Here is a 24,809-nt window from a genome sequence, read left to right on the forward strand (position 1 = left end):
CTTGTTTGTGATATCACACGAGAATTTTCTTCCAAAAATAAACAAATGAATGTTACATTTATGATGAATTCAAAATGATACGATAGATTAAAACGAAATGCGGTGAAATCTAGTCGACGATGGGCTACGAGCATGTACTATTTTGCTGGTGGATGGTATTTTTACATTGTAAATCCATATTACAATTTATTTCATCTATATAAAAAAAACTTAGGTTTTTGTATACACAGAGGTGTATATTTATGTATGTACATTTAGTACGAAAATACAAGAAAAGGTTATAACAAAAACTCAAATCTGAAAATCGAACAGTGGAAACTTTGCTTCCATGTCGAAATTACCTTTTTGCAATCTGTAAAACGAACAGTGGAAACTTTGCTTCCATGTCGAAATTACCTTTTTGCAATTTTTGGTCCATTGTAGGACACTCCAACTATGGACTGGTCTTTAGGTTTTTCCCTCTCCTTAAGCCATGCATGCCCGGCAACCTCGAGTTATTTAATACTTTATTAATAAAAAAAATTATATTATTATAATTTTATTAAATAATATAATATTATAAAATCGCGACTCATCAAGAAATAAAGACAGAAAAATTAATTTGTGCCCAAGTCGGGATTCAAAATTCGTATAATTTAATTTATATATAATTAATTTTAACAACATACTAAAATCCAAAAATAATAAAATTAACATTGCATTAACTTAAAAAATTACAATTAAGGGTACAAATATAATAGTGTATTTATTTTGTACAATTGTTAAAAATTATAATGAACTATACAATTACAAATATAAAAAATGTCCACCCGTTCCACAATGCCGTTTGTGGCGTTGACGTCAAGGTTTTCTTATTTCCTCGCCCACATTTTACACTGGCTCATTTTGCGCCTCATTTTCATCACCACCGAACCGACTTGATGTTGTTGTGGAACTTGACTCCACGTTGTCACGATATGCACCAAACTATGGAAATGGAATTGGTGAAATATTATATCCTTGTGCATATGTTTGATTAATACCAAAACCAAGATCAAAAGAATAATCTTGTGTTTGGTTTGGCATATATGGAGTCGATTGAAACCATTCGTCTTGAGACGGTTGAGGCATATAATAATCTTGAGGCGGTTGAGGTGGATATACTGTAGAAGGACCAGCTATATCCACTCCAATATCATGACGTTCAACTGAACCAGTAGACATTCGGCTACAACTTCTGCTTTGCCTGTAGGATGTTGTGGGAGCATCATCGGATGGAGAAGCAATTTGTTGTGGCTGTTGGGTTATAGCTTCCTTGATAATATGTAACCTATGTTCAAATCTATCCACCAATTGACTATATCCTTCAATATTTGATGGTCTAGATCGACATAAAGTTTCAAGGGCATTCACCTCATTTGCCTGAAAATTGTAAAAAATAATGAGCCTTGTGTTGTTAAAAAAAATCTGAAATAAAATATGTAATATTATATAACAACGTATCACAACTTGCAACAGATGTGCTTCTCCAGGTTGGTACCCGCTTTCCGCACGTCTATCGGTAGATGACGATACGAAATTTCTTGTTATGTTGTAGTACCATTCCCAATAACCTCGTTCTGTTTCCCTTCTATCGAAAATGGGAGGCCTATGTACAACCATGTCATATCATCTTTGCCATCTAGTGATATATTGTATGTATTGCAGGTACCAATCTGCGCGCGTGATTTTTACGAAAAATCTGATGGAGGCTCATATCCCGGGTATCCGTCGATTTTGGTACATTTTGCCTCATCTCGAATTGACGAACAACCCGTTCGGGACGATGCATTTCAATTATTGCGTAGAATATCAATAGAATGGATGACCTCCACAACTGGGGGTTCAATTCATCGGCGTAAGCCATAATGACATCCGAGTCCATGTCATACGGCTGCCATATGAACTGTAATAAATACAAAGATGTAATTTAATACGCACTTAATTCACGGTATAAATATACCTATAATATTAAAAATAAGTTACCTGATCCGCCTGCATCTCATCCAGAATTTCTCGTATGACTCGGACAGTTCCCCGTACTGTGCTGGTGCAAGTGTGCTGACAATTCCAAGTAGCACCATATGGTGCTGCTGGGAGCCAGCGATTGTTATGCATTTGGATTTGGCCCATAAATAGTCGTTGGGCACCAAGTTCACGACAAAGTGGCGTAATCCGTAACCATGCCCAAATTTGCACGAACAATACAAATATGTGTTATTAATGAATATTAATAGCCAAAAAAATGTGTAAGAATTTTTAAGTCAATTTTACCTGTAGCAATTGCAGCGTCCCACCAATTGCCGCTTTGCTTTTTGTGCTGGCATTGCATAATTCACGATATAAAAATGCCAGCACAACACTCCCAACTATAGTTCCTCGCGGTTTATATATCTTCTAATTTTGAAAGATAAAGTAATGAGACATAGTTACTTGAGGAATCTGGGCACATCAAACCCCCAAATAGAAGTAATGCAACGGCACGTGCGTATTGGACGACGATATCGTGGGGAGTGTTATAAGTGATCTCGACAGCGCCAAATGAGATGTAATTGCGGATGTCTATAGTCTCGAGCCCCTCAACGCATTTGCATCCGGGCTAAAGCCTATGTAAGTAAGGCAATATTCCTGTCATTGTTGTGTTGTGCGGTCGAGATCAATTCCAGTCACCGGCTCGCCGTCTATTGGGAGTGCCCATATTATTTGAATATCTTGTAGGGTAATTGTGGCTTTTCCTACACGAAAATAAAAAGTGTGCATCTTCGATCGCCACCTCTCCATTAATGCAGTGATGAGGTGTTGATTTAATTGAAGGCATCCGCACCTGTAGACTCCATAAAATTCTATTCGGTGTAGGATTTTTTGTACACGCTCGGACATATTATTTTGATGAAAATGAGTCCAAAAGCTACCATCCGCACACCGTGAAATTAGTACGGCATCTAGGTCACCTTCAGGAATATCGTCGGACCTATGTTGGGCTTGTTGAGATAATACAGTACCATCACGAGGACCGTAAACTGAACGTCTATCCATTTGTATGAAAAATAAATTGAAAATAACCTCACACAAATGATTTTGAATGTAGTGAAAAATTGAAAGTTGAGAGTTTTGAATACAGTGAATGTCCACAACATCTTGGTCAAATTTATAATGGTTGTTGGCGGTTTAAATTTTTTTTTAAATTTAAAAAAATTACAGTGATGGGTCAATTTTTGATTGACCCATCACTGGCCGCGACCAGCCTATTTTATTGGCTAGCAGCGTGCCAGTCATTAAGGGCTGCTAGCGCTGCCAGCCCTTTAATTACTTATATATATAAAATATATTTATATATTATATATGTATTTATATTATATGTATATATATTAATACATATATATAATAATTTATATATATGTATATGTATATATATACAAGCACATCTTGCCCCATTTAATTTCTCTATTGAATATATTAAAGGAGAGACAAATAGTCTCCCTGATTTCCTATCAAGAGAATATATTGATGGAAATGAATCTGGATGAATTTGGAAATGAAATGTTTAGAGGAATGAATATTTCCTCGACAATTCCAAATGGATGGATTGAAGAAATGGTCATAGGAGAAAGATATTCTATGAATGGAGTCCATTGGCCTATCTACCAATGAAAATTTTGGGATGAACCAATTCAATATATGACAAGATTAAAAAGAATTCAAAAAATAATCAGAAAGCGAATTGATAAAGTCAAGGAAGTAATTTCTGACATTCTCATACAATTTCCAGATGCAAATGTCACTGCAAAAAATTGTATTAAACAACTTTGGATAGCAAATTTGCTATACCACCAGCAAATTGCTGGTCTCTATGCTAGCTAATGAATCATCTTTATTTTTAAGGAATGCTCCCCCAACGGGAAAGAGGAAGAAATTCCTCCTCTAATCAGAGAGGAGATAGGTTTCGAGCTGGTGATATTGTCAGACATGAGAATAGGGCCTTAGTAAGATAAAATATTTCGGGAATAGAAAAATTTAATAACATCCCAGAAGAAGAGAATGAACTCTTCAACCAGTTTCTTGAATTTAACAAAGAACATAAAAAAATTAACAACTGATGAATCATCAGCATCTTATGCAAAAATGGTGCAAGAAGATGAAGATGAATTAATTAATTACAAATTTAGTGAACACCATGAAATAATTATACTTCTTGAGAATGATGATTTAAGGTGGGAAAAAGACTCATGGTATCTAATGAAAAGGTATCTTAATGTTGCATCTTTTCCAGCAGGGTCATATAAACCTAGGGCACATTATGAATGTATCCTTAAAGCAACTCAGAGTGTTGAAATTAATCACACATTTTCTAGCAATGGAAAGGAATTTAATTATTCCAAAGAAGTAATTAAAAAATTTATCACTGCTCTAGAATGGGGAATCAACCCATTAGTAGAAAAAGAATACTTTCACCCAGAGTAAAAAATACAATAAAGTTTAACTACTGAGACTATGTTAAGGCATTTAATAAGGCTTTTCTTTATGAAAATTATAAAAAAAACATACATGATTTTTTAAAATTTATCCGTTGGTTTTCCAACAAGAAATACCTAATTGGGTATTCCAATGGTGGATAAGTTTTGGTCCATCAATTTCTATTCTTCCTGAAATCTTCCAAGAATATTATACGAAATGGCTGAATTATTCGCCAAAAATAATATAAGCAGAAAAATCAAGGAAATGGATTGAAGGAATGGCTTCAATTTATTTCTTTATGGAATTTTCTATCTCATGGATCTGGAAATGGCTACTAGAGGTAGGAATTACCCTATAGAAAATTTCATGCATAAAAAGGAGGTTTTGTTCAAAATTTTGGAACAAAGCATCAAATTAATCCAGAGACCAAGAAATATTATGGTCAAGAAATCATCAATGAGATGGAAGAAAAATTACAAGAATATAAAGTTCTTGCAGAAAAAGAAGAAAATTAGGCACCCAATCCTTTTGAACACATCTCCCAAAGAATTCTGAATAAAAAAGGGTAATCACGAAAGACCAAATGATTGAGGAATACCTCAAGCAAATGCAAAATAATTTGAAAAAGAATCTTTCGGAAATTGCTTCTCCCATGGAGACCTCCAGCAAAAATGGAGAAAATAAATTTTCGTATCTCGCTGAGGAATCTCAGAATCCATTTGAGGAATTTTCTCAAGAAGAATTTCTTGATAATCTATTTAAAGAATTCGGGAGACGTTAAAAAGAAAATAAAAAATGGATATTTTAAAATCATCTGAAGACAAAGAGGACCTCAAGCAATCGAGATCAGAATCAGAAGGAAGTAGCTTCTCTAAACTTATGAAGAAATAAAGTGCCAGCAGGGCAAGTCAACGGAATTGACCAAATGACACGTGTCGACAATGAAACGACACTTGGCAGATGAAGGCCATGCGGACGTGAAAAAATGGTTTCAAGTCCGAACCATCTGGTTATAAATATAACCTTTTCCCCCCCTTTTTGAGAGAGCCCTCGGAAGCCTTCATGTGTTGAAGCAGAGGCACTTGCATTTATAATTTCTTTCTCTTTCCTTAGTTATAAAAAAGTTTCATTTGGCATAAGAAGAGTTACAAACCACCTGTGAGTTCTCTTATTTAACTTTCTGCATTTGTTATTTTCATTCTTGTTTCTATTTTCTTTAGCCTAATGCAAAGCTAAATTGCTGCTGCTGAATTATTCAACTATAACGGAGATAGCATGGCTATATATATATATATAAAGAGTATTTTTCATTACTGATGAAGATAAGGAGAAACTGAAGGAACTTAATGATAAGACTCTCTGGGTCGTCGGTTTAAATTATGGGTATGAATGAGGTCGGCCTTGCCATTACTGCCCAATTTTGTCGTTCTTTGGCGTTGATTTTGGGCTTTACTGTGGTATTTTCTGACCAAAACTCATACTTATTAGTTTAAATCAATGTAAAAAGGTTCCCAATTTAGTCTTTTCTTATGTTATTCGTTTCTCTTTATATTTATCATAATAAAAAATATTCTTTTGATACATTCCGCCTGAATGGCCAATTTTTCCTACTGCCTACATGGTCGAATTTATTTTTTCTTTTGTATACTCCGCCTACATGGTCGGATTTATCTTTCTACTTGTGTACATTCCGCCTATATGGTCGGTTCTCATACCGCCTCATGGCCGGATTTAAATTTTCTTGAGTTTTTTCGATCATGGCTACATGGTATCAGAGCCATGTTGTTGAAGTTGAGTTGAATAATTCAGCAGTACTTTATTCCTCTGTTTAATATGCAGTATTTATTTGATAATAATAGTAGTCATGTTAAGAATGCTAGGAAAGAGGAGTATGAACTCACAAGGAACTTACATCAACTAAATAAATGGACCATTCCTAAAGTAAATCCTAGATTAATTTATAATTTCAAAAGATTTGATTTCTGGAAAACTAAACAGGTAGTAAAAACTACTGAAGAATCTATTTCTTTTGATAATGAAGAAAAAGTAATAAAACTTTTGGATTCCATGGATAAGGCATTACCAAGAAGAGTATAAATTTCTACATATTGGTCTTGTTCAAATAGCCTTTAAGCCTCTAACATTAGAAGGCTTACCAAAAAGCTTTTTAGCTGCCCTAAGAGATGCCAGGAATTTAGACTGGAAGAAATCTCTAATAGGAATAATTCAATCTAGTCTAGCCCATGGTCCAGTATTTTTTAATGTTTATCCAATTCTACAGTTATCAATGTCTGATGTGAATATACTTGATGCACTAACGTTAAATGCTAAAACCCATGGATATAATTATACACCTGGATCAGAATTACTATGTATATGTTATAGAATTTACTATAAACTTCTCCATACACTTAATTCTAATTGTAAGACACAAGATAATAAAACTCTTGAACAAAGAGTATTCTTTGAAACGAATTTACAGAATTCAAGGATTAATACTAGGAGACAAATAAAATGGAGCGAAGTAGAGTTTCCAGAACATTGGGTGATTGAGAAGGAGGTCCCCATTAAAAGTAATACTGAAAGTATGTACACAAATATATTACAAAATCCAGAAGGAAATGTCATAATAAATTTTGTTAATCAGTTAAAATATTTAAAAAGTTGCTCTTCAAGATATTCTAATATGTCTTATATATCACCAATAGAGGTAACAACCCCATCTAGAGCATTCACATCCCAAATCAGAGAAGAGATTAATAGCTCAAATTATGATAAGGTCGAAGAAATAAGGATACAATCAAATAATATTGTTAAAGGAGTATATAAGGATCCTAAACTAAATGAAGAATTAACTTCATAAACGGACTTTTGTTTATAAATGAATACAAATGATGATAAAGAGTGGGTCGTTTTTTGCCATTGACAGATGATAAAGAGTGGGTCGTTTTTTCAAAATACCTAGTTGGTATAAACCTTCTTTAATATAGTTAATATCTACTCCACTGTCAATAAGAGCAGTAAATGTTTTCCTAAAATTGTTATTTATTAAAAGATCAATTTTAACATTCCATTTTTTACTAGTGACTATTTCTAAAGTCGATAGAAAATCTTCCTCGTATTTTTCTTCTCCTATTTCATTATTCTTGCTAATTTCAATCCTCCCAAGTCTATTAGTAAGAGACTGATTGTATTTTTTAATATTCTTTATATCTTATTTTAACTTTTCTACTTCAATTTTGAGATCCTCCACAGTAGAGGAGTTATCTCTAATAGTATGCTTTTCATTAAGCAATTTCTTGACTTCAGCTATTGTATATGGTTCAAAAAATTTATTAATAGTTCTATCATAAACTGGGTTAGGCCCAGATGTGGAGGCATTATTATTATTATCAATTTTACTTAGAATAATGTCCCTAACTTCAGGATCCTTTATTTCCCTAAGTAGTTTAATAATATGATTATCAATGAGAACATTTATTTATCCCATTTCTTTAAATTTTGCCATTAATTCGTAGAATTCTTGATGTGAATTTTATTCCTGCCTACATGAACAAGAAGGCTCTTTTTCTTCAGATTCAGAAGTGGTTGATGAATATTCAAAATTTTCTTCGATATTTTTAAGTTCACTTTGCTCCTCAGATTCTTCTTTTTCTGAAAATATTACATTAAGTATTTTTTGTTTATCCTCTTCTTGTAAATTAAGATTATTTTTTTTTTTTCAATTTTCTAGCCTTTTTGTTTCTGCATCTATTTGCAAGATGATCTGTTTCTCCACAAACATAGCATCTTCTTATTTTCTTTGTGATGTTATTTTTAGCCTTCCATTCATTTTTTCTAGCCAAGTCTTTTTCTTTATTTATTTCTTTTCTAAATTTTTTCTTTTTGTACCTCTTCTCCTTAAACCTCGAAGTCCTATTCCTAGAGATTTTTTATTTATCAGATGGTTTCATTTCCATCCCAAATTGAGCACAAAACTGTCCTAATTAGCTTTTCCCTGTTAAGTTTTGTCTTTTAATTTGTTTATTTAATCTAATTTCATTGCATAAATTTAATCCTTCCTGGATGCAGGTTCCAATTAACTTCCCATAAGTATATTGACTATAATTAATGTGCAGGTCTCCTTTTCTTAGGACATTCTGCAAAAAGATGAGGGAGACCATCTATAAATTTAGACTTCCAATGAGCATCATTTGACCCTGGGAGTTCCATAACTCTAATAAGGAATACATCTTTGTACCATCGAAATGAAGTTAATGTTTTACATTTTAAATTCTGTAGAAGTGTTCAAATATTCTCACTATTATCTGACCATCTACCTGTAAAATGCTCAACGATGTTTGTGGCTAATGTATAAACTGCTTTCTCTTCTGAGATATTATTTTAATTTTCATTGTATTTAATATTTCACCTTTATCAGTTTGGCTGAAATAATTATTCCACCATCCCTTTAATTGGTCAGTCAATCCTGCTATAATCATTTTAGCAATAGCTTTATCGGAATTATTATTTCCTTTACATATAGTACTATACATCATCATTCTATGATAGTATTACAAATCTGTCTTTCTGTAAATCCATCAATGTTACATTCATAAATTTGTTTTCCATTATAACTATTTTGGTCAATTATCTCTTTTTCTTCATAAAAGACATCTTGGGGTGTTGGTCTAGGATAATAGAATTTGGTTTGTATTGGCTTCCTAGCAAATTTTTCTAATTTGTTAATTTCCTCCCTGAATTCATCCTGAGGATCTCTGTCATTATGTAGGGTATTTAATTTTAAAGTTTTAATTTTTTGATCTAATAGCTTTTCTAGGTCTCCTATAGGTTTTAATTTAAAATCTATAATATCCGGGGTGGTTGAATTGAGGGTCTTGTGATAATTTCTCCTCTTGTTTCTTCAACTAATGTCTTATTTGAGTTGATTTCTCTCTGCCAATTCCTTTGCCGTTCTATAATCTTATCTATCTTATTATTGAATTCCATAATGTGTTTTCCTATAACATTTAAAGTATAAATTGGCATAATTTTGCTTTTTTAATAACTCATTTATTTCTGTTATTGTAACCATTAAGGTGTCATCTTCAATTAATTTAGAAAATGCTTTAAAATTAATCTCTATTTCATTAGAATTCATTTTGAAAGGCTGTTGAGGGGAAAAGACATTATTTAGGATTTTTCCGTTTTCTAGGAAATATTTTCTCTCTAACACATTTAAATATTGTTTTGAATATTTGGTTATAAACCATGGAACAAAGGTAACTTTCTTATTTCATATAGATAGTTCCTTATAGAATTGATTTGAAATTTCATTTTGTTTATCAGGTGGGAAATTTTTAAAAAATCATTTTTAAAAGGGTTCCCATCTTTTTTCAGAAAATTCTCCCTTAATTTCTTTTCTAGTCAGGGATCCAAGACTAAAATCGATTATGTTTGTATAATTTTCAAATGGAATTTCATAGGCAATTATATCATGTGTATTCATTTATAAACAAAAGTCCGTTTATGAAGTTAATTCTTCATTTAGTTTAGGATCCTTATATACTCCTTATTATTTGATTGTATCCTTATTTCTTCGACCTTATCATAATTTGAGCTATTAATCTCTTCTCTGGTTTGGGATGTGAATGCTCTAGATGGGGTTGTTACCTCTATTGGTGATATATAAGACATATTAGAATATCTTGAAGAGCAACTTCTTAAATATTTTGACTGATTAACAAAATTTATTATGACATTTCCTTCTGGATTTTGTAATATATTTGTGTACATACTTTCAGTATTACTTTTAATGGGGACCTCCTTCTCAATCACCCAATGTTCCGGAAACTCTACTTCGCTCCATTTTATTTGTCTCCTAGTATTAATCCTTGAATTTTGTAAATTCGTTTCAAAGAATACTCTTTGTTCAAGAATTTTATTATCTTGTGTCTTACAATTAGGATTAAGTGTATGGAGAAGTTTATAGTAAATTCTATAACATATACATAGTAATTCTGATCCAGGTGTATAATTATATCCATGGGTTTTAACATTTAACGTTAGTGCATCAAGTATATTCACATCAGACATTGATAACTGTAGAATTGGATAAACATTAAAAAATACTGGACCATGGGCTAGACTAGATTGAATTATTCCTATTAGAGATTTCTTCCAGTCTAAATTCCTGGCATCTCTTAGGGCAGCTAAAAAGCTTTTTGGTAAGCCTTCTAATGTTAGAGGCTTAAAGGCTATTTGAACAAGACCAATATGTAGAAATTTATACTCTTCTTGGTAATGCCTTATCCATGGAATCCAAAAGTTTTATTACTTTTTCTTCATTATCAAAAGAAATAGATTCTTCAGTAGTTTTTACTACCTGTTTAGTTTTCCAAAAATCAAATCTTCTGAAATTATAAATTAATCTAGGATTTACTTTAGGAATGGTCCATTTATTTAGTTGATGTAAGTTCCTTGTGAGTTCATACTCCTCTTTCCTAGCATTCTTAACATGACTACTATTATTATCAAATAAATACTGCATATTAAACAGAGGAATAAAGTACTGCTGAATTATTCAACTCAACTTCAACAACATGGCTCTGATACCATGTAGCCATGATCGAAAAAACTCAAGAAAATTTAAATCCGGCCATGAGGCGGTATGAAGAACCGACCATATAGGCGGAATGTACACAAGTAGAAAGATAAATCCGACCATGTAGGCGGAGTATATAAAAGAAAAAATAAATCCGACCATGTAGGCGGTAGGAAAAATTGGCCATTCAGGCGGAATGTATCAAAAGAATATTTTTTATTATGATAAATATAAAGAGAAACGAATAACATAAGAAAAGACTAAATTGGGAACCTTTTTACATTGATTTAAACTAATAGGTATGAGTTTTGGTCAGAAAATACCACATTAAAGCCCAAAATCAACGCCAAAGAACGGCAAAATCGGGCAGTAATGGCAAGGCCGACCTCATTCATACCCATAATTTAAACCGACGACCCAGAGAGTCTTATCATTAAGTTCCTTCAATTTCTCCTTATCTTCATCAGTAATGAAAAATACTCTTTATATATATATATATATATAGCCATGCTATCTCCGTTATAGTTGAATAATTCAGCAGCAGCAATTAGCCTTGCATTAGGCTAAAAAAAATAGAAACAAGAATGAAAATAACAAATGCAGAAAGTTAAATAAGAGAACTCCCAGGTGGTTTGTAACCCTTCTTATGCCAAATGAAACTTTTTTATAACTAAGGAAAGAGAAAGAAATTATAAGTGCAAGTGCCTCTGCTTCAACACATGAAGGCTTCCGAGGGCTCTCTCAAAAAGGGGGGGAAAAGGTTATATTTATAACCAGATGGTTCGAACTTGAAACCATTTTTTCACGTCCGCATGGCCTTCATCTGCCAAGTGTCGTTTCATTGTCGACACGTGTCATTTGGTCAATTCCGTTAACTTGCCCTACACTTTATTTCTTCATAAGTCTGGAGACGCTACTTCCTTCTGATTCTGATCTCGATTGCTTGAGGTCCTCTTTGTCTTCAGATGATTTTGAAATGTCCATTTTTTATTTTCTTTTTAACGTCTCCCGAATTCTTTAAATAGATTATCAAGAAATTCTTCTTGAGAAAATTTCTCAAATGGATTCTGAGATTCCTCAGCGAGATATGAAAATTTATTTTCTCCATTTTTGCTGGAGGTCTCCATGGGAGAAACAATTCCCGAAAGATTCTTTTTCAAATTATTTTGCATTTACTTGAGGTATTCCTCAATCATTTGGTCTTTCGTGATTACCCTTTTTTTATTCAGAATTTTTTGGGAGATATGTTCAAAAGGATTGGGTACTGCAAGAACTTTATATTCTTGTAATTTTTCTTCCATCTCATTGATAATTTCTTGACCATAATATTTCTTGGTCTCTGGATCAATTTGCATCAATTTGTTCCAAAATTTTGAACAAAACCTCCTTTTTATGCATGGAATTTTCTGTAGGGTAATTCCTACCTCTGGTAGCCATTTCCAGATCCATGAGATAGAAAATTCCATAAAGAAATAAATTAAAGCCAATCCTTCAATCCATTTCCTTGATTTTTCTACTTATATTATTTTTGGCGAATAATTCAGCCATTCCGTATAATATTCTTGGAAGATTTCAGAAAGAATAGAAATTGATGGACCAAAACTTATCCACCATTGGAATACCCAATTAGGTATTTCTTGTTGGAAAACCAACGGATAAATTTTAAAAAATCGTGTATGTTTTTTTTATAATTTTCATAAAAAAAAGCCTTATTAAATGCCTTAACATAGTCTCACTAGTTAAACTTTATTGTATTTTTTTACTCTGGGTGAAAGTATTCTTTTTCTCCTAATGGGTTGATTCCCCATTCTACAGCAGTGATAAATTTTTTAATTATTTCTTTGGAATAATTAAATTCCTTTCCATTGCTAGAAAATGTGTGATTAATTTCAACACTTTGAGTTGCTTTAAGGATACATTCATAATGTGCCCTAAGTTTATATGACCCTGCTGGAAAAGATGCAACATTAAGATACCTTTTCATTAGATACCATGAGTCTTTTTCCCACCTTAAATCATCATTCTCAAGAAGTATAATTATTTCATGGTGTTCACTAAATTTGTAATTAATTAATTCATCTTCATCTTCTTGCACCATTTTTGCATAAGATGCTGATGATTCATCAATTGTTAATTTTTATGTTCTTTTTTAAATTCAAGAAATTGTTTGAAGAGTTCATTCTCTTCTTTAGGGATGTTATTAAATTTTCCTATTCCTGAAACATTTTCTCTTACTAAGACCCTATTCCTATGTCTGACAATATCACCAGCTCGAAACCTACCTCCTCTCTGAGTGAAAGATTCAAAACCTAGAAAACATAAACAAACAACACTCATGCATGTCTTGGTATAATTATCATGGATTCAGACACCACCCACCCCCACAAACAACACATAAAAGACGACAACATCATCATCATCAAATCTTTACTGCATGCAAGTAGTCTTTTGTACCTTATGCACTGAATTGATTGCTGCCTATCTCCATGTATTAATTGCAAATGATGCGTGAATGTTAGACAAACGACGCGCAGATATTAATATAAAGGAACAGGGCGGGCGTATATTAAATACGTGCGAAACATTAATTCGATCTTAATACCAGAAACTATAGAACAAGAAGAAGAAGAAGATGCAGATTAAGGGTGTACCCAAAACAGCGGCAAGCATTTGGACTTTGTGGGGTGATGGAACAATGTCAGGGCCACAATCGGCAAACACTTGCTTGCAAGAATCGTAAAGCCTTTGAACCGGAGACAGTCTCTTCTGCCTCCTCCGCTTTCTCTTCTTCGACTCATCATTGCCCTTTCCACCACCCTCCTTTTGCTCACTTCCCATTAATTATTCGAACACAGACAAAATTAATCTGAAGCGGGTACTTAATTGAAGAAATGCAAAAACTATGAACTGAGGAAACAGGTAGACGACTTTTTCACATAGGAGAATTCAAGAAAAGTAGAGAGTGTTTTCGTAGTAGTTTGTACAGAAGAGAAGCAAAAGGTTTGATGGAGATGTGAAATTCAATTCTGCAACTCGTCTTAATTTGCAGCGTTGGAGAATGTACATAACTATATATATATATAGGGGAGGGGTGGGGTAGGGGTAGCCATATATGTATATATGTAGAGTTGGTTTTAGAGGGAGAGGGGAAAAGAAAACCATGGGCAGCTTAAACCAATGGGCTAAGAAGAACAGCGGATTGTTTTGGGTGAATTGAAGGACAATTTTTAGTTTATAGAAAAAATTAATACAAGAGTGTCTTTAATTACCCATTTTTCGTACGGATGGCTTTTCTTTTTTATATAAGTATAAAAATAGTGTACATAGCACGCTCATGTATATTTATGTACATAATTAATATGGATAAGAAGAAACAGAAACCGGGTCATGTACACTGCTCATCTTGCCGACTGTTGTTGATTTCTACGGTGAGAATCGCTAATTTGCCCACTGATTGTTCTTCATTTTCAGAAGAGGAGTTCTCCATAATTGTCATTCTACCCCTGAGTTCTCAAAATTCACAATTGCGCCCCGCATACCTCATATCTACATATCAATTTTGTTGACTCAACTATAGTTATAATTATTGTTATGATAAAATCATACGTAATTCTTTTATGACCCTAACTTTTGATTGCAAATCCCATAGATGAAAATTGATGTAATAATTTGTCATTTATGATAGGGTCCCTCTCTGTTAAAAATTAATGGAGAGGGCATGCCACATGTCTAAAATGTGAGTGTTTTTTCTATATATATATATATATATATATAATAATAATACCTTTTAATATTATTTTATATTTATAAAAGTCTATTTTGTCTTTTTTTATGTATGAGAGAAAATAAATATTTTAGTTTAGATAAATTTTAATAATATATATATATTATTAATTAATTTAATTTATTATATAACTTTAATATATTTTAATTAACTACATTTATTTATGAAATATATTAACTACATATAAAAATACTTAAAATGTATATAAAGCTTTTAAAAGTTCAAATATAAATTAACAAATCACAATAAAAAACAAATAAACTAAAATTCACTTTTCAAATAAAAATGTTATATAATATAATGAAAGTCAAACAATTATATATTATTAACTAAATTAATTTGTTATTTAATTTAAGTATATTTTAGTAATTAATATTTTTATTTATAAAATATAATATTAAATATCAAAATATCAAACAATTATATCAATTTTTGAAGTTATATTATTTATTATAAATATATAAAGTTTCAGCTAAAACCACCAATATATATTTAAATTAAAATTTTAATATTTTTGTTATATTTATTTTTTTTATTTTTTTTTAAATAATAATAATAATACTTTTTGGTGCCGTCTTCTCCGTTGGCCGCCTCATCTCGAAGATGGAGATATTGCCCTTCTTCCTTTGGGCAACGATTGCCTAGATCTAGAGTGTTCGCGTTGAATCGCTGCTCTCTTCTAGAAAGGGCGATTGAACAAGGCGACACAAGGTCGCCCCTTCCCTTTAGTGGCGATGAGGATACAATTGCCTAATTTGGGCGAAGCCCACAATCGCCACCTGCAAATATATATATATATATATATATATATTATATAGCATATATATAATATTTATATATAAATAAAAAATATATTTGAAATTATGTAATATCTGTTAATTTTTTAATAATTGAAGATTAATAGCTATTATAAGAATGTTACGTATAATGAATAATTCAACACAAATTTTAATGCAATTAAGCTTACCGAATAAAAGAAGAGAGTGTGCATATTTTAAAAAATACAAAAAGAATAATCTATTTTATTAACACAAAGGACTTTTAACTAAATTTTGAAAATACAAAGAATTTTATGCAATTAATCTTGGATGGTACTGGTAAAATAAACGCGCAACATATAATTCTTAATTTTTCAATATTATTTTTTTTTCTTTTCTCCTTCCTTGGATAATGTGAAAATAGGTAAAAGATCTTAATGAAAATATTGATATCCAAAAATGATTATTAAAAATGAATTCCAATCCAGTATTCGTATATTTACTTCTTCAACTGGACGGTACAAGTTACACTTAATAGTGTGGTGATAAGCTTTCGAAAACGATTTAAAAAATGTAACAAAAGTTTCTCAGACTTATACATAGAACTTCTATATTAAGGATGAATAACTAAAAAGTAGCAGCAGCTAGCAATTACCAAATAACAATACCCAGCATTCAATTGATACAATCCTTTTATAATAAATATATATATATAAGCGTCAACAATTTTGTTGTACATCAGATCAGATAAATTTATGGGCAGACATACATTCATCAGTATCAATAGAAAACTTTTCCCTCCAGCTAATAGATCATAAATCACACGGCTTATTCATGAAAGTTGAACAAAGAGCAAAATGAATGCCCTCCGCAGCTGAAATAAATCAAGAAAGGCGAGAACAAATTTACAGAAAAACATCACGGTGGACTGCGGACATGGTAGTAGTAGTTATCAAACAGTGTTTCTCGATCGTGTATTAAAATATAAAAACAACACTATCGTGCACTCTGGACTTCTGGTTTTGAGCAACACACTCAGATATCCACATCAAATTTCTGATCTCCTGCTCTCTCAACCTCATGTATGCAAAAAACACACCATAATGGAACTGCAGTGCACCACAATAGGATTACTGATTGAGTTAATCATCCAAATAGGGCACCAAGATTCTAAAGTTTACTATATGTACAGCAGTCAATTTCAACAGCAAGCTTTGACAAATAAACAAACCTGCTGCTCAAATGCTAAGCAAAGTCGTTTTACTTCCTCTTCATAGAAGGCCTTGTCAAGCATCTGACTCTCTCCATAGGATAACTTAGAAAATATGGACTGATAAGGAGGATACTTTTCCATGGCCGCACGCACCTAGAAACGTTGAATAAATGAAATCAAGAGAATGGAAGTTGGTTTTATATATAAGAATAAGGAAAGCAAGACAACAAACAAGAAAAACAGAACAGACAAAATGGACCGGATGCACGCATTGGAACTCTGGCAGTCCAATACTCTCTGGCAAGCCCAGCGCAGCTTATTTGACAACGTAACTATGCTACAATTTCAAAATGGATACTAATGGGTCCTCGCATATAAAATTCAATACACATTTACTTTCTCCTTCCCTCTACACCTCCAAATAAACCCAACTAGCAGGAAAATTACAAGAGCAAATAAGTAACCAATAAACTCAAAAACTTGACACGAAAATATTGTGAATCAATTTGCCCATTCTTTTTAAGGTGTGTGTATATTTGTCTCTTCAATCCAGTTCCACTAAAGAATTGCACCACTACCCGATCCCCTGCCCCCACAACCACCCCAACCCCATAGGAGGAGAAGCCGTGCCAAATCAGGGTTGATATATAGTTGGATTTTGCATAACAATGCAACAAGAAAACTAAGTAAAATATGAGAATATGAATAATACTATCAAGTACCTGATCTATATCTTCACAGACGGCAAGCTCCTCATGACCATAAGGATATCTATCAGAAAACTGCATTGTCAGTGACAGGAAAATGAAGCTCCAAAAAAGTATATTATCTAACTCTCTGGATTAGTAAAGAGTGGTAAAAAGCCCTTACAGCAAGCCAAAATTAGAATACAATTTCCTACGATCATCTCGAGTGAGCTCAGTGCCAATACTGCGATAAAAGGCATATGAAAGGGTTAGAAACTAATCCGATCAACAAGTATGTATAATACTATTTTCAATGGTTTTTGACAGTAACGAACCTGTTTATCGTGATATTAACAGCCCTTCTGTCAGCTTCAAAGGCTAGGAGGTCAGACATAATCTCTGCAGTGGCACCGCCAAGTGTCTACTAGCAAATTCTTATGTTAGAGGAGATTACCAGAACAGAGACTAATTTACTTCCAATAAAAATGGAAAGAAAACTTTTGACTATTCCAAAATCACCATTGTACCTTGCAAAATCTGTAAAAGTCTTCAAGGTATGCCTTGTAGAGAGTATTCCTCATAATTTCAATATTCATGTCATCTAAGTCCTGCAAAAGTATCCATAGAGACAGCACACATGTCAAAACCATGTGCCAGCCTTGTCTTCACTCAACGTATACTAACAAAACAAATAACTTTTTATAATCCCAATATAACATGAATTTTCTACCCATTTCTGCATTCTTTCTTATGTTCAATGAGTTAGAAGGTACTATATCGTTATGTAAATATTGTCTTATCAATAATTTAAGACGTACAGTAATCCTACAAGGCAAGGCAGATTGGTCATTACGCAGTTTCTTAAGCAACCAAACAGTCTTGGAGCCAATCAATCAACAATATGCAGAACAATCATCAGATTGGCCTTCTTCACCTTCTAGACATGTTCCATAAATAAGAGCACTACCGCCTAAGATGCATAATTCTGACAAGTTCACTTAATAATATTACCAAATAAACAGATCTAAGAATCATAATGACAAGGGCATGAATAGTATAATTATGATGACAAATATGATGACAGATCACGGCACACCAAAATCCGTACCTTCATAACAAAAACAATCCGATCTCAGAAAAGTATATATATATGTAAAGAAAAAAAAGTAGTACAGCAGTAGGGACCTCTGAAGTAATGCATTCGGAGAAGTATGGAGCCAGGGGCGTGTCAACAAGCACCAGTCTGTAAAGCTCCCTCATATTCTGGGCAACTGCTAGAGTAGCAATGCTATAGAAATAAATGGTTAATTTATAATATAGTACAAATTCTTTATAGGCTAAAATGTCTGATTAAGGTAGAATACCTGTCAAACATCCCTAAAGGGTGGCATTTCTCCAACAATTCCTGAACATCTCTCTCGTGCAATGTTCCAGTTACGATTAGCACAACATTGTCAATCATGTGCCCATATCTAAATAATAAAAAAATGTTTCATACGAAATGTATACCTTTATCAAACTTGAAAGTAGAAAACCACTAGTAGGAAAATGTTTAAACAAAAGTGGACAAACTGTGTCCAGTACTAAAAGCAAGGTCACAACCTTGAGAGCCATAATTCTTTTAATACTAGACATAATTTTCTGTGTCTATCATAAGCTTAGTACTGTCCACTATAAATACTGCAATTCTTTAATTAAGATAATTCTAGTAATTACATTAAAAATCAATGAGCAGTATCTATGCACCTTGTTTTAGACTTTAGAAGTACTTTCATGGGAGAAAAAACTCAAATATATGAGCTAGTATTTAGATCAATAGAGTGACAAGATATAAACCAAGTAAAGAGAGATCTGCATACGTGATATACTCTAAAAATGTGGACAGAGGCTCCGTAGCCTGGGCTAACATGTGCTTATACTCATCAACCAGTTTAAGGGTGCACTTCTCCACAATTGTTGTCGTATGCAATGGAGAGGGCTCTGCAATTCGATATGACAACAATAAACAATTACAATCTTGGCATCTGAAAATGCGACCAAGGAGCACAAGATGTAAAGCTTTTGACAATTAGTGAAGCTAATAAATAATTACAACAACTAATAAACTAACAAATATCCACTCCATACATCAGCTACTCATAGACAGCTCAACAGATTCCAGACTGAAACTTAATCTACTTCACTATAGACACGTATCTCATAATGGACTTGTCAGGAAATTGGAAGACAGATTGTAACTATGAGTTAAATACCCTCCATGCCGAAAATCGTTCCATTGGAACGAACTCCAATAGCAAGATGATCCAGTAAATATATCCTGAAATGATCTACATCGAGTACTTGGATCTATTTTCCACTTGATTTAGAAAATGAAAAGGTAATCTATCAGATCAACTTAACAACCCCAAACTAAACAGTCTAGTTCTCCAGTTCATCAAATGCATGTAACTCCGGAATGACCACATAACAGAGGTCAATTCCAGCTCTATGAATCAATGGTAGAATCTACTAACCTAACCAAATAAGTACTTCAATCTGATTTTAGTTCATTCAGTAAATCGAAGCAAAATCAATTGGATCAATCTAATCACTGCAAAATTCAACACTCCTATTCACCATTACATCAATTAATTTAAGCTCCAAAACACCAGCACAACAAGAAAATTAAATTTAAAGACGTAACTAAAAATGAAGAATAAAAAAAGACTAACCGTTTTGGAGGTAAGAACCGTACTCGGTGGCAGAGAGGTGCATTTTGATATCATCCAGGGTTTCGCACTGGCAGAGGTTGTTGTAATCGGCTGCCGTGAGGAGCCCCGAACGGTATCCTCGAACGATCGCCTCCAGGTAACCACCATGGATGTTGAAGGTCAGCGCTTCGAATCCGTACATTCTGTTGCTACAGATCTGAAGCGAATTGGATAATTGGAAAGCGGAAATTGGTAAGGCCCCTTCGAGAAAACCCTAACGGCTAGTCTTTTGAGATAGAAGGGTTCCAAGGGAATGGCGATTGGGGGGTCAGGGGTTGAGCGGGGTTGTGGGGGCGGAAACAAATGAGACTAATCGAGTTGTCAGATTTTCAGATCACGTATTCACGTTGATGGGGAGGGGGATCATAAATTTCACAAACTTGAGGGGGTCAAATGTCAATTTTAGCAAATTGCTAACTGTTATGTACTCGAGTTGGGACGTGGGCGGAAGGGGGAGTTGAGCTGAAACTAGTTTAAGTTCCTGCCTCCTTAAAATTTTCGTATTGATTAAATTATTGATGAATACAACCAGCTAATATTATATTTATCATAATTATGTTTATTATTTAAAAAATTATAAATAACTCTTTAATATTTTATGAAATTACACTAGTTTTGAATGTAGGTTTGTAATTATTAACTTTGCGCTTATTTATTTTTTGAGTAAATTGCATAATATCTTTCTTGTGTTTTGATGAAATAGCGTGAAATTCCTCTGTGTTAATTTAATAGGCAAAAATCCTACTATATTTTATAAAATAGAGCAAAAAAACTCCTTTCGGTTAAAAACCACGGATTGAATATTTTGGGTGGATGGGGTATTAACATGCTTGTTGTTGGATGGAATTTTCTATGGTGATAAGCTCGCGTCGAAAGGTGGTCGGACGATGGAGATATGAGAAGAGATTAAACTAGACATATACATATAGATACAAATATATATATATCTATATATTAAAAGAATATATTTTTATTTTGTATAAGTATTGATTAAATTTGAACCACAAATTTAGATTAGGCAGTTGATAAAAAATGGCATTTTTGTGGTTACAATATAAAACTCATGTTCAGATGCATCATGCCTTATTTGAATATTTTGGATATCAAAATAAGGTAATATGGATTTTACCCATTAGAGGAGAGCAAAAACGGAGTATCATAACACACGCTTCCATATTCAATCACTGTTTTCCTGTTCCGGATGCAGAACTGAGTTCTTTGAACATGGAAGATCGAAGGAGCAGGACTAGTGCCGTTGGAGACGATGGCTTTCTGCATAAACCAAACAGGACGTTTCGACCGCACAGTTCTTGCTTACTCCGGTTAACTACTGTCAAAGCCTTCAGCAGTTCCGTTTTTTGTTCTGATTCCTGACTAGGAACTGATATGTTTGCTCCCGGCTTCAGCCATCAGATGCAATTGCTCAGGTAGAAGTTGATGTTGCGTTGATTCCTCTGTATTCTGTTGTGGCAATGTCGTATGCGCGAGCAGCCTCTTCTTGAGTACCTGCAGATGAATATACTTGCCATGAAATTGACACGTTCCGTTTTCAGTTGCAGTTGATTGTTGAATGATTACTAGTATTGTTTACTTACTGTAAGTGTCAAGGTAAAGGTACTTATTTCCTAAAACTCTGCCTATCCTTGCTTCCCATCTTCCATTCTGATGGTGTCTGCTTTTTAATTCTTGATGTAAATACTTAGAAAAGTATAGCTTCAAAAAGTTACCCTTTTGTAGAGCAAAATTGATATTTTTTTCTGGATATTTGTACCTTGCAACTCCTCTGTACTTTGACACCCCTCTTGCGAAACCACTGTTGTTTCTGGAGGGTGGAAGATTTGGCTAGTTAATGAACCGTTTCGACACTGCGTTATTGTTTAGGATCGATGAAAAGGCAGAACCATTACCTTCTCAATGAGGCTACGTACTGTTCTTTTGTGATGGTCTCCATAACTTCGATTTCTTTCTCGTAATCAGATATCTGCAGAAATAGGCTCGACAGAGTTTATAAGTTACCGTAACCGAACACATTTTAGCACTTGTCATATATTGAAGCACTTACTGGGAAATTGGTACAAGTCATTGTCCCCCAGTACTTAAGAGCAGCTAAGTCATAGGCTCTTGCTGCAGCTTCATCGTTGTCATAGGCTCCTGAGGAGTTCTCACAGAATTAACATAACGTAGCTTCAGTTTATGTCTTAAACTGTCGAAAATTGTCGAGAAAAGTTGAAATTTCTTCATAATAGCAAAAGGGTACTCACCAAGATAGACTGTCGTCCATTTCAATTGCAAAAACCCGAAGAGTGAACCATGAAATAAGCACAAGATTTCATGTCAAGCACTGACACTAAATGCAAGAAGTTGTAGAAGAATTCAGGTCCACTACATACCTTGTTTTCCCTTTTTCTTTTGAGTTGCATTCCATGATTGTTTGTCCCACAAATGTGCTTCATCTCTCCCTGTCCATCTATGCCTACTCGCCCCTCGAAATCTTGAACTTCTGTTCACAGTTGTCGGAGCTGAAATCGCGTTACTTTGTTGCTGCTGCGGTGGTTGATTGTCTCCAAGTGCAGCAGTCACCATCTCACGTCTCCTATGCTTTACCAGCCGTGCTTCAGTAGCCTCACCGTCTACCATGCACTGAAGACGCCTAATGGCGCTGTCTCTCATAAAGTTCTTCTATGATATTCACTTTGTTCGACTCCGGACAGAATTTCGCATGTTTAAATAACGTTTGTGCCTCTTTTGGTTTTATTATGTCGTTGCTGCTATAACTTCCTTTTAGAAGGACAGAAACAACGATGAGATCGATGAGCTGAGTTAAGCTTGAGACAGATGGTTTTGTCCATGTACTTCCTAGGCATAGGAATTTAAATTTGATGGCCTATGTTTTTATGTTGTTCATTTGCCTAAGGGTATCTTCATTTTATTTGGCTGCATATATATATATATATATATGTGTGTGTGTGTGTGTTTGTTCTTGCATAGGAGGTGAAGAAACTTGAACGACTACTTGCAAATATTCATTTCTACCTATCAGACACCTGAACAAAAAAACGAGACTTTATAGAGGCTTTCATGCATGCACAGTCACAAGACCGCTTCATGGCGAGCTTGCAGCTTTTACCATCACTTGTTCGACAATATTTGAAGGTCGGGACAGCATGTAAGTTTATGTTTTATTTTCAATTTCTAAACAAATACGCATTTTTAATTTTGTATACGTTTTCATATGAATATCAGAATATTGTCAGATTAGTTAATGTAATTGTATTTTATATTGAATTATAGTGTCAAATTAATATATTTTCAACAAAAATACGTATAAATAAACATATATATACATACATATATATATTTTATTTACTGTTTTAAAAACTGTTATTAAAAATTCACAATTTTATATATACTTTATATTAGTTGACATGACGCCATTAGGATAAGAAAAAAATATGATTATATTCGTTATTATTCCACTTGAAAAAGAAGGAATTATCCTAACAATAATAGCAAACAACATGTAATATGATAGACAGATAGAGGAAAATTGATTTTATTTTATTTATAGCTCAATTAATTCCAGAGAAAACCGGAAGGTTTTATAACCAACTTAGCCGAAGCCGATAAGGTTTGTACACTTGAAAATCAACCAACGAAGATAAAGACAAAAGAAACAGCCTTTAATCAGAACACTGCATACGACAAAACTAAAACGCTTGAGAAACGATGGTCGATGTGTCTGTCCCACCCACCCTCAAAGAGACGTCTATTCCGATGAGACCAAAGCGACCAACACAACATGAGAAAGCAAAATCTGATCAGGTTCCTATGGACTTGACACATTCACTCTTCCACCCCAGACCGTTATGTAGCACACAACCCCAAGGATGCCCGGACAAAGCCCATACTAACCTTGCAAACATGCACTTCACCAGAACGTGTTCCAGGCCATCCTCCACTTCGCCACAAATCGGACATGACACTGCATTCACTTCTACCAGTCGGCGACTAAGATTGCGTTGCGTGGGAAGGGCAGATTGGCAGCATTTCCACGCAAAGAGAAGAACCTTGGGAGTAGCCTTCATCCGCTAGAGAAAGCCCTAAGAATACTGAGAGGAACCCTCTTCGCACTGACTCGATGCTGTCGTCCTTGGCGAGTGAGTGGCAAGCCAATAAGCACTCCAAACTGAAAATATCCCTTTCTATCCCAGTGCCAAAGAAGACGATTAGCCTCTCCTACATGTGTAGGCGTGTGGAGGATCCACTCAACATCTAACGGATCAAACTCGGATCTAACCATCTCCTTGTTCCATCCTGCTGGAGGACATACACTATCACCGGCCCGGGGGGGGGGGGTAGCACAATTCGTAACGCCGTGCACCGCATAATCCATGGAGTAGCATCTATCTGTATGGAAGAGCCATTCCCTATCCTCCAACGACATCCGGCCTGCAGTAGAGTTTTAGCATACATGATTGATCTCCATGCATACGAGATAGATCCTTTCGCCCCATTGCCTGTACGAGCGTTGTCGTCCCTGTAAAATACAATGCCTTAAACAG

At 33.9% G+C, this 24,809-nt stretch overlaps 3 protein-coding genes across 9 annotated transcripts; all 3 read right to left on the reverse strand.

Moving 5' to 3' along the window:
- Nucleotides 683–14,144, reverse strand: LOC105167668. Of its 7 annotated transcripts, XR_002287595.1 has the most exons (5): nt 13,708–14,144; nt 2,293–2,999; nt 2,005–2,108; nt 1,489–1,924; nt 1,221–1,401 (listed from the first exon to the last, which is right to left on the reverse strand). XR_002287595.1 is itself a non-coding variant. In XM_020695919.1 (4 exons), the coding sequence occupies exons 2-4, from the start codon at nt 2,348–2,350 to the stop codon at nt 967–969; spliced, it is 597 nt and encodes a 198-aa protein (XP_020551578.1). In that variant the 5' UTR covers nt 2,351–2,989; nt 13,708–14,144; the 3' UTR covers nt 683–966. The 7 variants fall into 7 exon arrangements, 4 of the variants coding, with proteins under 4 accessions (XP_020551578.1, XP_020551577.1, XP_011085768.1 ...); XM_020695919.1 differs by lacking the exon at nt 1,489–1,924 and having other exon boundaries at nt 683–1,401; nt 2,293–2,989; XM_020695918.1 differs by lacking the exon at nt 1,489–1,924 and having other exon boundaries at nt 683–1,401.
- Nucleotides 16,278–20,592, reverse strand: LOC105167671 (V-type proton ATPase subunit d1-like). The gene is made up of 10 exons (XM_011087470.2): nt 20,209–20,592; nt 19,357–19,477; nt 18,862–18,969; nt 18,683–18,785; nt 18,025–18,105; nt 17,833–17,918; nt 17,682–17,741; nt 17,534–17,582; nt 16,830–16,964; nt 16,278–16,707 (listed from the first exon to the last, which is right to left on the reverse strand). The coding sequence occupies exons 1-10, from the start codon at nt 20,387–20,389 to the stop codon at nt 16,576–16,578; spliced, it is 1,056 nt and encodes a 351-aa protein (XP_011085772.1). The 5' UTR covers nt 20,390–20,592; the 3' UTR covers nt 16,278–16,575.
- LOC105167738 (ethylene-responsive transcription factor WRI1-like) lies at nt 21,358–22,919 on the reverse strand. Its single transcript, XM_011087559.2, has 7 exons — nt 22,638–22,919; nt 22,509–22,517; nt 22,310–22,398; nt 22,155–22,228; nt 22,019–22,069; nt 21,843–21,919; nt 21,358–21,753 (listed from the first exon to the last, which is right to left on the reverse strand). Exons 1-7 carry the CDS (start codon nt 22,915–22,917, stop codon nt 21,671–21,673), a joined length of 663 nt encoding a protein of 220 aa, XP_011085861.2. The 5' UTR covers nt 22,918–22,919; the 3' UTR covers nt 21,358–21,670.

Source organism: Sesamum indicum, linkage group LG8 (assembly GCF_000512975.1).
Source record: "Sesamum indicum cultivar Zhongzhi No. 13 linkage group LG8, S_indicum_v1.0, whole genome shotgun sequence".
Taxonomy (NCBI): Eukaryota; Viridiplantae; Streptophyta; class Magnoliopsida; order Lamiales; family Pedaliaceae; genus Sesamum; species Sesamum indicum.

What these genes read in the sequence shown, in the direction of transcription:
- LOC105167671 (XM_011087470.2), bottom strand. Translation starts at nt 20,389, where the DNA reads ATGTACGGATTCGAAGCGCTGACCTTCAACATCCATGGTGGTTACCTG. An exon ending in CGGTTCTTACCTCCAAAACG is followed by an intron (nt 19,478 to 20,208) that starts GTTAGTCTTTTT and finishes ATCGAATTGCAG; the next exon opens with AGCCCTCTCCATTGCATACG. An exon ending in GCTTAGCATTTGAGCAGCAG is followed by an intron (nt 16,708 to 16,829) that starts GTTTGTTTATTT and finishes GGTGCACTGCAG; the next exon opens with TTCCATTATGGTGTGTTTTT.
- LOC105167738 (XM_011087559.2), bottom strand. Translation starts at nt 22,917, where the DNA reads ATGAGAGACAGCGCCATTAGGCGTCTTCAGTGCATGGTAGACGGTGAG. An exon ending in TGACTTGTACCAATTTCCCA is followed by an intron (nt 22,229 to 22,309) that starts GTAAGTGCTTCA and finishes CTATTTCTGCAG; the next exon opens with ATATCTGATTACGAGAAAGA. An exon ending in TACGTAGCCTCATTGAGAAG is followed by an intron (nt 22,070 to 22,154) that starts GTAATGGTTCTG and finishes TCCACCCTCCAG; the next exon opens with AAACAACAGTGGTTTCGCAA.
- LOC105167668 (XM_020695919.1), bottom strand. Translation starts at nt 2,350, where the DNA reads ATGCAATGCCAGCACAAAAAGCAAAGCGGCAATTGGTGGGACGCTGCA. An exon ending in GGACGCTGCAATTGCTACAG is followed by an intron (nt 2,109 to 2,292) that starts GTAAAATTGACT and finishes GGCTCCCAGCAG; the next exon opens with CACCATATGGTGCTACTTGG. An exon ending in ATGAGATGCAGGCGGATCAG is followed by an intron (nt 1,402 to 2,004) that starts GTAACTTATTTT and finishes TACAATTTTCAG; the next exon opens with GCAAATGAGGTGAATGCCCT.